General features: G+C 34.2%; 1 protein-coding gene across 1 annotated transcript in view; it reads right to left on the bottom strand.

The window, feature by feature from the left end:
* The window catches only part of IQGAP3 (IQ motif containing GTPase activating protein 3), a 2,364,408-nt gene that overhangs the window by 2,006,942 nt on the left and 342,678 nt on the right, over window positions 1–14,788 (bottom strand). Inside the window, exon 12 of the mRNA XM_044079778.1 lies at window positions 9,724–9,887. Coding sequence (XP_043935713.1) covers window positions 9,724–9,887 — 164 coding nt within the window. The remainder of the gene's footprint in view (window positions 1–9,723; window positions 9,888–14,788) is intronic.

Raw genomic sequence — 14,788 nt, 5'->3', positions numbered from 1 at the left:
GTTCTGAAATTTTATTACAGATGCTACGAGTATTTAAGGAAATTAATTTAAACTGTATGGGTAAGTTTCAGATAAGTGGGTTAGTTTTTGATGGTTTTGGTGATGGTGTGGGTTCCTTTTCAGTTATCGAAGTTCTGAAATTTGGAACACCATAAGGTTGAACCCTTATGTTCAAAGTGTCAGAACTTCGATAATGCTAAAAAAAAAAAACAAACAAACAATAAAGTCTTGCAAGCAGGGGGGAAAGCTCCCATGCACCCCCACACTCTTTAAATATACCAACTGCAAGATCTACAGTGCGGTAAAGGGAATTACCTTTCCGTACTGTATTGCAATCTCAATTGGTATATTTAAAGAGCAGGGGGTGGAGGGGGGCTTGCCCCCCTGCTTGCAACAGTTAGGTAGGTTTTAGGTTTTTTATTTATTTATTTTTTTTCTGTTCGAATTCTTCAAACTTCGAACATCTGAGTTCAATGTTCTCAGGTTCGAAGTTTGAAGAATTCGACAACGTATTAGGAACCAGATGGTGGTGTAGTCCGTTTTGGAACAAGATGAGTGGGCTAAGTAGGGGTAGGATTTAGCTTGGGATGAGTTTTGGAGGCCACTGGAGAGTTAGGATGGGAGGAGTGGCTGGGGTTGGGATGAATATCCCCAAAAAGTGGGGAAAGAGAAAAATTGATACATTTGGTAAGCTTGTTTTGACTAAACTGGAGCATTTACTATTATTTTAGTGTGGTAGGTGTGAGGGTTTAATACTTTGAAATAAAGATTGGGCGAGTCTTTGTATATACTGGAAGCAATTAGGGGTGAAATGGGGGGATTTGAATGGTTAGAGGTGGTGCAGATAGTGGATGAAACGTGTACAATACTGAGTGGTGTATGGTAAGTTATAAGGTGCTACAACATGAAGAGTAAGGATGCAGTAATATTTAAGAGAAGCATGCGTAGCTTTGTAGAGACAGATGTTAGAGAAAGAGAAACTAGAACACATGGTATGAATATAGGAGCTGTAGAAGTTGACAGACAAGTGAGGTGGATAGTGTAAGTTGTGATGACAGTGGTTACTTAGTAAATATAAGAAAGGAAAGAAAGTTAAAGTGCTTAAATGCAGACAGATGATTTAGGAATTGTGTGTGTATTCCTGGCCCAGTGTATGTCTATATTTATTGTGAACGCCTTTAAGAGGGGTGGGAAGAAGGTGGAGTTCTGGGGTGAGAACATGTAATATCATGAGACGTCACTGGGGAATTGGGGGGTTGGATAGGAGAACAACAAGGAACAGCTCCAACACCAGCAGGAGGAGTCTTTATTTGTTATGCTGTCAGTGGAACAATTTTATATAACAAAAATATTATTCTAACACATGCTTTAGCACAAGGGATATGAATCTACAAGTGAGTTTTCAGACAGTTTCACAGCAAACAAACAGTGCAGGAAAGTTTGCAGCCAGGATTGGAACAAACTAAATTTGGCTAAGAGAGCAGCAGTAAGAGTATAACCAATTAGCTGAAGGAGAAAAGGCCAGTGAGCATTTAATAAATATTGGTTAAGGTTGTAAGTACAGACTCTGTAGCAGGACACTGCACTCTCAGTACTATGATAAGACAACAGACAAGTAGGAAAGCAATCCACTACAAGCCTAAAGTGAATAATACAGTGGTCCTAAACAGCATCACAGTGGTACACTCAGAGTTCCCTACTGAAATCTACCCGTGTCTGAACTAAGAACTCAGGATGTATCAGCAGTTGTCAAGCATCTTATGTGTGTGTTGTTTACAGAAAGGATGGCGTATCATAGAGAGAGTCTTGAATTTTAGCTTAGTTATAGAAGTGAGCATGCAGTGTCCTGCAACAGTGTGAAAATAGCAAAGGGAAGAAGACATTAATAAGCAAAGAAATAAAGGAAAAATGGAAAAAGAGAAAAGAAGAGACACCTAGGAGAAGCAAGTGGGATGAAATAAGAGAGCTAAACATTACAACATAGTTGCTATTTTATTGTTTAAAATATAAGTTCTTTAGCACTTCTTAAAATGTCTCCAACTGGAAATGCTCATTTAAAAGCCTTTGGGAAAATGGAAACTGTCTTAGTTTCCATTGCCAATCACTTTCTCACTATAATACTAAATTACCTTATTTTGGTTTGCTAGTTAGAACGTTTTTTTCACTACCTATAAACCTGATAACATGCTTACTTAACTTATCCAAGACCTGTAGTACCACAGCATTAATTTTAAATCTCTGTTAACATCTGTCTTACTTTTATGTATTTGGTGCCTCTTTTATATATATTGTGGGCAGCAGGAAGCAGATTTTCTTTGCCCCCTTGATTTTCCATTACTGCCACCTATATAGTGTTTTGACAATGGTACACCCTATTTTACAATGGCTTTAGATGGCAGTAATGACAACTAAAGTGGTTAAAGGCTGCATCAATCTGCTCGTGATAAACAAATAAGAAAGCACCAAATAAGAGAGAAGTGAACACGTTATCCAAATACTTTAACACAATACAATACTGCAGCTACATGTATGTGAGAATATCAAAAGGCATCCTTATGAAATATGTAGACGATAAAAGAAAAACTGAAGGAAGGCACTTTGTTTACAATGTTCCATTTATGCTACTCATGCAGGAGGAATCCATGTGTGCATGCATTACATACACATGAAAAACAAGTAATCTCCATGGTATCCCCAAATTCTCAAACAACCCACTAAACAAAGTATAGTGGGTCCAAAAACATAAGTGTAAGATGCTTCTCTGTATGGAAGATTTTCAATTTATATATATCTAGTTAATCAGTGTATATTAATAAGATCGTATAATGAGAGTAGAAGTAGCGAACTTAAACTCGTCTCAAGTAAAAAAAAATAATACAAATGTAATTTGAAATATTATACAGAATTACTAAGTATTGAAAAGTAATCCAAGAAGGGTAAAGAGTCTGTTTCCAGACACAAAATCCTTTATTAAGCACACAGACAAGCAATCTAAGTAAAACAAAAATAACAGAATAATAGTTTCATCACAAACTTTCTAACTATATATATATATATATATATATATATATATATATATATATATATATATATATATATATATAGTATAGGAGTGATTTATTATGTTGTAAAACACAGTGTATTGGTATACATGTTAAATTCACATCCCTTCCCCAATCAGTGTGACATCTGAGCTGGTCCTGCCCTACTTAGTAACTGTGCTTACCAGCTATCATAACATAACCCTTATGTACTTCAAATAAAATTAATAATGAGACCATTATGTACTTTAAACAAAATTAATAATGAAACCACTCCCATACCTGATAAAAAGTATACATATAGCTAGAAAGTTTGTGATGAAACTATCATTGTTATTTTTTGTTTTACTTGGATCGCTTGTCTGTGTGCTTAATAAAGGATTTTCGAATGGAAACAGGCTGTCTAGCCTGCTTGGATTATTTTTGAATACTTAGTAATTCTGTATAATATTTCAAACTATATATATATATATATATATATATATATATATATATATATATATATATATATATATATATATGCACACACACACACATATATATATATATATTTTTTTTTTTTTTTTTAATTTTTTTTTTTTTTGGACTTAGGATGAGTTTAAGTTCTCTACTTCTACTACCATTATTTGATCTTATTAATATACAGCGATTAACTAGATACAGTATATATAAACTGAAAACCTTCCACACGAAGAAGTTTCTTACACAGTTTCATTTTATATATGTATGTGTGTGTATTTTATATATATATATATATATATATATATATATATATATATATATATATATACATACACACACATACACACACATATATATACACACGTGTGTGTGTACATGTGTGTGTGTGTATACATATATACATATATATATATATATATATATATATATATATATATATACATATATATATATATATATATATACATACATATATACATACATACATATATATATATATACATACATATATATATATATATATACATACATACATATATATATATATACATACATATATATATATATATATATATATATGTATGTATATATATATATATGTATATATATATATATATATGTATATATATATATATATATATATATCTACATACATATACACATACATACATACATACACACAAAAACCTGCACAGAAACCTTAAAATAGGTACATAAAATATGTTGAAGACAAAACAACCCAGGACAACTGTCAATTCCATCCCTGCCCCACATATGAGCCAACAGCCACTTCCCTGTTAAAAGTGTGAACTTCCACTTCCTTGAGCAATACTGTTTTTATCAGCTCATCTGTACCCACTAGTTTCTGAGTAATCAGATTCAAACATTTGTCGCTGGCAAGTAATCCTATCACATCTGGATTCCTTCCATGATCTGTTAAGTGCATTATCACTTTCATTACAGAATCTGTTTGGCATTCCTGCCCTTAGGCCATAGTATCTGCATATTACCTTTAATGTTTTCGCAAAATACAAATAACTTCTACATGCACTGTACTTAAGTTATTTTGTCAAGTCAGTTTAATAACTAATATGGTATCCTATCAAAGTTTTGTTTTTATCACACAAACACATTTTGATACACATCCTCTATGCCAGGATACATTACAAAAATAACCATCATGTTCCTATAAACAGAATGAACAAAAAAAGAAGTTATGTCCTTACCATAACGTTCCATGTGGAGTGTTCATCTCACCTTTGTTCTTACACACGGGTTCGGAGCCAATCCTCGGCTCCGAGTCGGCCGCATCGTAAAGCTCTGCATCTCAGAGAAGCTCGAGACCAGACTATATCCCACAATCCTTCCTGCCACTACTCAGATCTAGTTTGCAAACAAACCAGACCGATAAACCAATACCTCAGGTGCAAGAACTACACACTCTCAGACATCCAGAGACACTCTCTCACGATAGCAAAATAACTAAGGGTAGTAGCATATACCCCATGAGACACAGAACCATACACCCCGGAAGGGGTTAAGACCTTTCAATCAGAGTCTAGTCCTACCCGTTCTTCCAAAACACGTGGGGATGTAGAACAGCGAGATGAACACTCCACATGGAACGTTATGGTAAGGACATAACTTCTTTATGTGAGAGTGTTCAATCTCGCCGTTGTTCTACACACGGGTAGCGTCCCTAGCTCCGTCACGGTGACTCATGGAAGAACGTTCCTAAGCACAGTGGAACCAAAAAGATGTCCCGTCTTTGGAGGCTTTGTCAACACTATAATGAGTGATGAAAGTATGTGGCTTAGACCACGTGGCTGCTGCACAAATCGTGTCCAAAGGCAAACGAGCTGCATGAGCCAAGGAAGTGGAAACGGATCTGGTAGAATGGGCCTTAGGTTTGCAGGTAAGGACTGATTCGACTTAGAGTATACAAAGGCTATACAATCAGCAAGCCATTTAGATAATGTACGTTTTGTAATTGCCATGCCCTTTTTATTGTCTGCAAACGCGACAAAGAGCTGATCTGTCTTCTCTGTAACTTTTTAGTCCTATCCAAATAAAATCTTAACTGCCTGTGAACATCCAACTTGTGCAGCATATACTCCAACTTGTTAGTATGGTTCTTGAAGAAGGTAGGGAGTTATATAGATTGGTTAATATTTGTGACGGAACATACCTTTGGAAGGAAAGATGGATTTGTACGCAAAGAGACTCTATCTGGGTGGAAAATCAAGTAAGGTGGTCTGACCGATAATGCTTGCAGCTCTGATACTCTTCGAGCTGAAGTAACAGCTACGAGAAAAAGTGTCTTCCACGATAAGAACTTTAGGAGGCAGGACGAAGCAGGTTCGAAGGGTGGCAACATGAGTTGTGACAGTAACAAATTTAAACTCCATGGAAAGAAAGGCTTCCTGACGGGCGGCCGAAGAAGGAAGGTTCCTTTCATAAAGGCCTTACAAAGTTTGTGAGACATAATGGGAGAACCGTCCTCACCAGTATGGAAGTTCGATATGGCCGCCAACTGTACTCTTAGTGTGGAAGTAGAGGCTCCTCCATGAAAGAGGATAGATAAAAATTCCAATACTTTATGTAAAGGAGCTACCAGGGGGTCTAAGTGTTGGCTAGACGCCCAGTATACAAAGCGTTTCCATTTACTCCTGTAGAGTTTTGTAGTGTAAGCTTTATGAGAGGCAACCAGAATGTGTTGAACTGCCGGAGAAAGTAGATCAGACCTGGCTAGGCAGGGAAGCGGAGCAGCCAAGCTGCTAGTTTGAGGGATTGAAGAGACGGGTGAGGAACTCCCGACGAATGGGTCAGTAGATCTGGTACTGGGTCCAGAATCCACGATTCCTCTGTTTGATGGGCTCGAAGAAAGGGGAACCATATCTGCCGAGGCCAGAATGAGGCTATGAGTATTATTGTCCTTTCCAGGTTCCTGGCTTTCTGTAGAAATCTGGAAATCAAGGGGGTAGGTGGGAATGCATATAGGAGACCCGGAGGCCAATCGTGTATCAGTGCGTCCCTGGCGACATCCCCCGGAGGGGGTAGAAGGGCAAAGTAGCTTCTGCATTTTGCATTCAACGGGGAAGCAAATAGATCGCAGCAAGGCTGGCCTCATCTGCGGAAAATATTTTCCGCCATCTGTGGATTGAGGGACCACTCGTGAGGTAACAGGATGGCTCTGCTCAACCTGTCCGCAATGACGTTGGATGACCCCGGGATGTGCGTTGCTATCAGAAAGCAACCCGTGGACTCTGCCCATTGCCAAATTCTCATGGCCTCTCTGCATAACGGGTAAGACCTGGTTCCCCCTTGCTTGTTTATGTACCAGACCACAGACATGTTTGTCCGTCTGAACTGCCACTGTTCCTAGAGGTAAGAGGGCTTGGAAGTGTTGCAATGCCAGGAACACCGCCCTCAGCTCCAGAACATTTATGTGCAGGCTGTACTCCATGTTGGACCATTCCCCTTGGACTGTTCTTCCCTGAAATAGCCCCCCCCCCCACCCTATCAGAGAAGCGTCCATGGTTATTGTGGCCGTCGGACTGGGTAGAACACACGGACGACCCATAGTGAGATCCTGACTGTACACCCACCATGAGAGGTCTCGTCTGCAAGAGTCTTATCAGAATCTCGTGTGCTAGGGGTAACTGCTGGAACGACCACTGTGCGAAAAGCAGCCATTGGAGGATCCTCATGTGTAATCTTCCCATAGGAACTGCGATCAGGGACGCTGCCATTAGAGCCGAAACTTTCGATACCAGTTTGGCAGGGCTTTCCTGCTCTGTAGTAGAAGAAGAACCTGTTGTTTGAGGGTTGGCCTTTTATTGGAGGAGCTTTAACAGTGTTAATCGTGTATCTAGGTCTGCTCCGATGAATGAAATATGCTGTGAGGGCGATAAGGCAGACTTTTCGAAGTTTATCGAAATCCCTAGGTGGGCAAAACTGACAGGAGGTTGAGGGACAAGGTTAGAGAATATGTCTATGATATTAATAATGAATCGGTGAGAAGTGCCCTTTCTAAGCATGTTAGTAGCAATACCCCAGACCACACTTTTAGGTTTCAAGTTATGCAAAGGAATTTTCCTAGTATTAGGAGGGGAGACATTAGAAACAAAACTGAAGAGTTTGAAAGTCGGTGGATTATTAGGCTTAGAGCTGATATTGCACCAGGGTTAAATGATACAGTATCCATCAAGCCAGTTTTAAAAGGTAGACCGCTAAGGTAATGAGATATTTTAAATGTAATATAGTTTCATATATTATTTAGTCTAATGTTATTGTATGATTGATTTAAAGTAATATATAACAAATATATTTTTAAAACTGTTAATGTAGTGTAATGTATATATATCTTTATTTTTATTCTTATTTTTATTTATTATTTTTTATTATTTTTTTTATTATTTTTTTATTATTTTCGTTTAGTATTTTCCATATATGTTTGTCTTTGGAATGAATGTATTTATGTGAAAACGTTATTAATATTAGGAACATTTAATAGATTAGACTTAGAAGGATTTAGTGTTTTTATGTAGTGTTTTGTTACGAAGGCTAATTTTTTATTTTAAAATGATGAAATGTCATAGTAAAGCCTTAAAGTATATGTGCCTTATTACGAGAATAATGGTGATTGCGCTGTAAATGTAGGAACACGCTCACTTTATTAATTGAATGTGGAAATGATGTCACTGCATTGTAAAGCATTTAAAGGTATTATTTTAATGAATTTTGTACTGGCCTGATGAAGCCTTAAACGGTGAAAGCGCTTGCCTCTATAATAAATACTTTGTTTATATTTTCGTTGCCTGGAGGTTACTCGTTGAAAACTGAAGATTTTTATGCGTTTGAAACTGGTATAAGTTATTTATACAAACGTTAATTTTGACTTTAACCAGTCTTCTGGAGCATATCATTCTGCCGTCTCGAGTGTTTGTTTTATGCTTCTTTCGTTTGGAGATTACTACAGCAGCTTTTTATTTCAGATAAATATATATATATATATATATATATATATATATATATATATATATATATATATACATATACACACACACACACACACATATATATATATATATATATATATATATATATATATATATATATATACACACACACACACACACATATATATACACCACGATGTGTGTGTGTGTGTGTGTGTGTATATATATATATATATATATATATATATATATATATATATATATATATACATACATACATATACACATACATACATACACACAAAAACCTGCACAGAAACCTTAAAATAGGTACATAAAATATGTTGAAGACAAAACAACCCAGGACAATTGTCAGATCCATCCCTGCCCACATATGAGCCAACAGCCACTTCCCTGTTAAAAGTGTGAACTTCCACTTCCTTGAGCAATACTGTTTTTATCAGCTCATCTGTACCCACTGGTTTCTGAGTAATCAGATTCAAACATTTGTCACTGGCAAGTAATCCTATCACATCTGGATTCCTACCATGATCTGTTAAGTACATTATCACTTTCATTACAGAATCTGTTGGCATTCCTGCCCTTAGGCCATAGTATCTTCATATTACCTTTAATGTTTTCGCAAAATACAAATAACTTCTACATGCACTGTACTTAAGTTATTTTGTCAAGTCAGTTTAATAACTAATATGGTATCCTATCAAAGTTTTGTTTTTATCACACAAACACATTTAGATACACATCCTCTATGCCAGGACACATTACAAAAATAACCAGGACGCATTACAAAAATAACCATCATGTTCCTATAAACAGAATGAACAAAATATACATTAAGAATAAAACAGATGACTTACTATGGACTATCAGGAGTGTAGCCAGAAATGCTAATTCTCTGCTCGCATAACCTTAATGTCATACTCAGCCAAAATCTCATAAAATATAAAATCCCTAAATACTAACTCTATATGTTTAAATGAAAAAATGTGTACTTTGAGCAATCATACCTCATAAGCAATTCATACAAATACTATAGGCATTAGCTCAGACTACTGTAAACATTTTCTTACCCATACAAGCCATAGTTTATGACAAAAGCTCAGAAAATATGTGCTCTGTTGAACACACAAAGTATGCCTACCTACATCCATGTAGCCTATCACACCTTTAAAAAGAGGAGGACATTATGACTTCTGCAACTTTGTACATAATTAATGCCACCCATGGCTGACACCCACCTGTGAATTTTGCCTCTGTATCAGTAATAACTCTTTCTGGTACAGTTCTGCAGCAAAAGGATAAACATCAGGAAGTTGTGCCTCTGGGTTCATCAGTTCTTTGACTGTTTGATCAGCCGCACCATTCTTCACTGCCAAATTAATACGGGAAATGGCCTGAATCACTGCAAATGTTTAAATAAATTGTTAACTGAAACATTATTAATTAGTTGCACCAAGTCCCTCAAACAAACATTCTACTCCAAATACAGCGCCTCAAGGTAGAAAGTACAGTTGTGTAAGTGAACTTACCTAACACAGATATTTGAACAGATACCTGCTGCAGTAGCCTAAGCTATATGGGATTATCAAGATGTCTGGCCAGTACCAAAGATTTTGGCTGCTTTCCACCAGTATTGCACATCTGAGGAGGCAGTATTGTACATCTGAGGAGGCAGAAGTGTGTGCTAGTACAAAAATAAATAAACAGACGAATCACAGCAGCTAAAGAGTCTCAAGTTAAACGAAAAAGTGTATAAAACTTCAGACTCTCCACGTTTTAAAATAAAATTTGACGATTTATTAAAGACTGAGGTAAGCGCTTTCGCGTATCTCCAGATACGCTTCTTCAGACCATATACAACATAATAAATTCAGGGTTTATATAGCAAAAACTAACTCATCATTCAATCAATTAGTCAATCAATTATGCAATTATACTATTAAATTCATTAAAATTTAAAGCAACATTAAAAACAGACTTTAAACTACTAGTAATACAATTTTGACTCTGCGCTAAAGAACGCACTATCTAAGCTAACAATTCATTCATCAGTATTTTATACTCATTGATAAATAAGCAGATAAATGAATAAATAAATAAATAAATATTTAGAATAAGCTGCACTCAGTGTAATTTATCTTATATGCAAAGTTCTGAAAATAACAGAACTCTACTTGGAACCTATGAAGAACCATATTACAATGTATTTTTCTAATTTATAAAATTCTAAAAATAAAAGCATAACTACCATATTTAATACAATTATAGTGATGCAATATGTAAATGTGAAACTATGTAAATATATATACACAATTAATGAATTTTCAAAATTGTAAGTTATATATAGCAAACACTAATTCCATAAATAAAGATTTAACTTTTATATATATATGTATACATATAAATATAATAAAAACTTTAAAAACCTTGGTTGTAATAAGCATTAAATGCATAAATCTAAAATAAAATATAGATACTTATTTATAAATTTAATTTATAAATCTTGAAAATGAGTATATCAAATTAAACAACTTAGTAAGCCTTATGAAATAATTATTCTAATAAACGACTCATTAAAAAATACTTATTAAATAAATGGACAGAAAACTCATGTGCATAGATATTATACATCATAAACAATTGCAAAACAAAGGCAAGTTAATATTATAAAAGATAATAGTCATAAATAGCTATCTACGTGTATTAAGAAAAGACCTTATAGTAACATAATTATTTAGACCTGGAGAATGGTGACCTTTAAGTCTAAAAATCCATTTCAATTCATTTAATTCTATTGAATTTATGTAGTCACCACCTCTGGCATTTCGTTCCACTGTCTGTAGAACCCTAAACACAAAGGAATGTGATGGATTAGCCAAAATATGCTTTGCAAGGGCATTTAGTTCATTTTTGTTTTTAATATCATACTGATGATTGTAAATTCTACTTTTCAATTTCCTTTTAGTAAGGCCTATATAAAAAGCGGAACAATGTTCGCAGGTAGCTAAATATATTAAGCCAGAGGTGTCACAGGTGGCTCTAAATCTTGGTTTAAATACATAGGGTAGTTCTGGATGTGCAAATTCCTGTATCTTAGTGATATATTTACAATAATTGCAATGTTGACAGGGGTAGGTACCTAATAGATGCCTTGGTCCTAATTGAACTTTATTACTTAAATCAGTTCTATCGCATAATATACTTTTCAAATGTTTATTATTCCTGTATATTATGTGTGGACTTTTGCCTACCAACTTTGATGTAGGCTCATCTGTCAATAAAACTTTCCAATTATTAGTTAGTATTTTCTTAATACTCTGAAAATCATTAGAGTACGATGTCATGAAAGCTATCTTTTCATACTTGCTGTTAACATCTTTATTAAAAATGTGAAGTGAGGGACTATTATGCTTTATTTCTGTGGATAGTGTTATTTTTATGCAGAACATTATTCATAATATTCACTACTAAATTATATTCATAACCTCTATCTAAAAACATTTTCATCATATTATCTGCCTCATTTAGTAAATCCTGTTTGTCAACACATATTCTACTCAATCTAATGAATTGGCTCTTTACAATGCCTTTAAAAATGTGGCGTGGATGCATACTATCATATTTTAAAATTGTATTTTTCCAACATTTTTTCTTGTAAGTGTTGATGTCAGTCTCCCTTCTCTAATGTCTAAGCTGACATCTAAAAAATTCACAGATATATATGATGCTTCAATAGTAAATTTGAGGAAATTAGTTGTAGTTTCCAAATATTCTTTAAACAAAATGAATTCTTCTAGAGAGCCATCCCATACAATTAAAATATCGTCAACAAAACGTTTATAAACTAAAATCTTAGTGAATGAATGATGCTGAAAAATATGTTCTTTTTCCCACTGATGCATGACTAAATTGGCATATGTGTTTGCACAGGGGGTGCCCATAGCCACACCAGATTGCTGTAGGTATAGGCTCCCCCTAAATGCAAACACCCTCACTTCACTTTTTTAATAAAGATGTTAACAGCAAGTATGAAAAGATAGCTTTCATGACAACGTACTCTAATGATTTTCAGAGTATTAAGAAAATACTAACTAATAATTGGAAAGTTTTATTGACAGATGAGCCTACATCAAAGTTGGTAGGCAAAAGTCCACACATAATATACAGGAATAATAAAAATTTGAAAAGTATATTATGCGATAGAACTGATTTAAGTAATAAAGTTCAATTAGGACCAAGGCATCTATTAGGTACCTACCCCTGTCAACATTGCAATTATTGTAAATATATCACTAAGATACAGGAATTTGCACATCCAGAACTACCCTATGTATTTAAACAAGATTTAGCGCCACCTGTGACACCTCTGGCTTAATATATTTAGCTACCTGCGAACATTGTTCCGCTTTTTATATAGGCCTTACTAAAAGGAAATTGAAAAGTAGAATTTACAATCATCAGTATGATATTAAAAATAAAAATGAACTAAATGCCCTTGCAAAGCATATTTTGGCTAATCCATCACATTCCTTTGTGTTTAGGGTTCTACAGACAGTGGAACGAAATGCCAGAGGTGGTGACTACATAAATTCAATAGAATTAAATGAATTGAAATGGATTTTTAGACTTAAAGGTCACCATTCTCCAGGTCTAAATAATTATGTTACTATAAGGTCTTATCTTAATACACGTAGATAGCTATTTATGACTATTATCTTTTATAATATTAACTTGCCTTTGTTTTGCAATTGTTTATGATGTATAAAATCTAAGCACATGAGTTTTCTGTCCATTTATTTAATAAGTATTTTTTAATGAGTCATTTATTAGAATAATTATTTCATAAGGCTGACTAAGTTGTTTAATTTGATATACTCATTTTCAAGATTTATAAATTAAATTTATAAATAAGTATCTATATTTTATTTTAAATTTATGCATTTAATGCTTATTACAACCAAGGTTTTTAAAGTTTTTATTATATTTATATTTATACATATATATATATAAAAGTTAAATCTTTATTTATGGAATTAGTGTTTGCTATATATAACTTACAATTTTGAAAATTCATTAATTGTATATATATATATATATATTTACATAGTTTCACATTTACATATTGCATCACTATAATTGTATTAAATATGGTAGTTATGCTTTTATTTTAAGAATTTTATAAATTAGAAAAATACATTGTAATATGGTTCTTCATAGGTTCCAAGTAGAGTTCTGTTATTTTCAGAACTTTGCATATAAGATAAATTACACTGAGTGCAGCTTATTCTAAATATTTATTTATTTATTTTTTCATTTATCTGCTTATTTATCAATGAGTATAAAATACTGATGAATGAAATGTTAGCTTAGATAGTGCGGTTTTAGCGCAGAGTCAAAATTGTATTACTAGTAGTTTAAAGTCTGTTTTTAATGTTGCTTTAAATTTTAATGAATTTAATAGTATAATTGCATAATTGATTGACTAATTGACTGAATGCTGAGTTAGTTTTTGCTATATAAACCCTGAATTTATTATGTTGTATATGGTCTGAAGAAGCGTATCTGGAGATACGCGAAAGCGCTTACCTCAGTCTTTAATAAATCGTCAAATTTTATTTTAAAACGTGGAGAGTCTGAAGTTTATATTCTACATTATACGCTAGTACAAAAATATATGCACAGGTGCCAACATTCAGAGCTTTCATGCCTAACAGGAAAAGGAGGCTTTAGTTCAAATAAAATTAGTTATGCGCTAGGAAAAAAGGCAAAGGGTAATGCCGCTCTAGCAAAAAACTAGAAAGGAATATACATGGGTAGATCAGCAACAAAGAAAGCACAAGAAATGTGGGGAGAAGGGAGGGAGGATGTTAGAATTTCAACAGTGATTTATTTGAAGAACTACTGTTACAGAAAATTTATTTACACAGCTGTACTATGTTCACCATTAGATCACGGTTACACTAGTTTAAAGTGGCCACTTGAAAATAGACATAAATACAGTGGATGAAGTCACAGAGACAGAGAATGGAAAGAGTGTTTGTTGGAGATCAAAAACAGGAAAAAGCAGCACTTCCATATCTCTTCAGAGAATGGGATGGCCTTTATAGCCTCTTCAAGCAGCCTAATCTGGACTGACTAAACAGCTCTGCTGAGGTAAACTGGTAAGATTCTAAAATTGTTAGTGTGGGAAAGACTAGCCTCACACACTGGCATTCGCAAGGATTGCTAATTCACAGCAGATTTTTAGAAAATGGCACATCCAGCAAAAAACAAATATGACACAAAGGTTTCTGCCCAAAAGGC

The sequence above is a fragment of the Protopterus annectens genome, chromosome 8.part0, assembly GCF_019279795.1.
Source record: "Protopterus annectens isolate FY-2018-M chromosome 8.part0, PAN1.0, whole genome shotgun sequence".
Classification (NCBI taxonomy): domain Eukaryota; kingdom Metazoa; phylum Chordata; order Ceratodontiformes; family Protopteridae; genus Protopterus; species Protopterus annectens.
The sequence above is the reverse complement of the archived record's forward strand: the minus strand, read 5'-3'. Positions and strand labels throughout refer to the sequence as shown.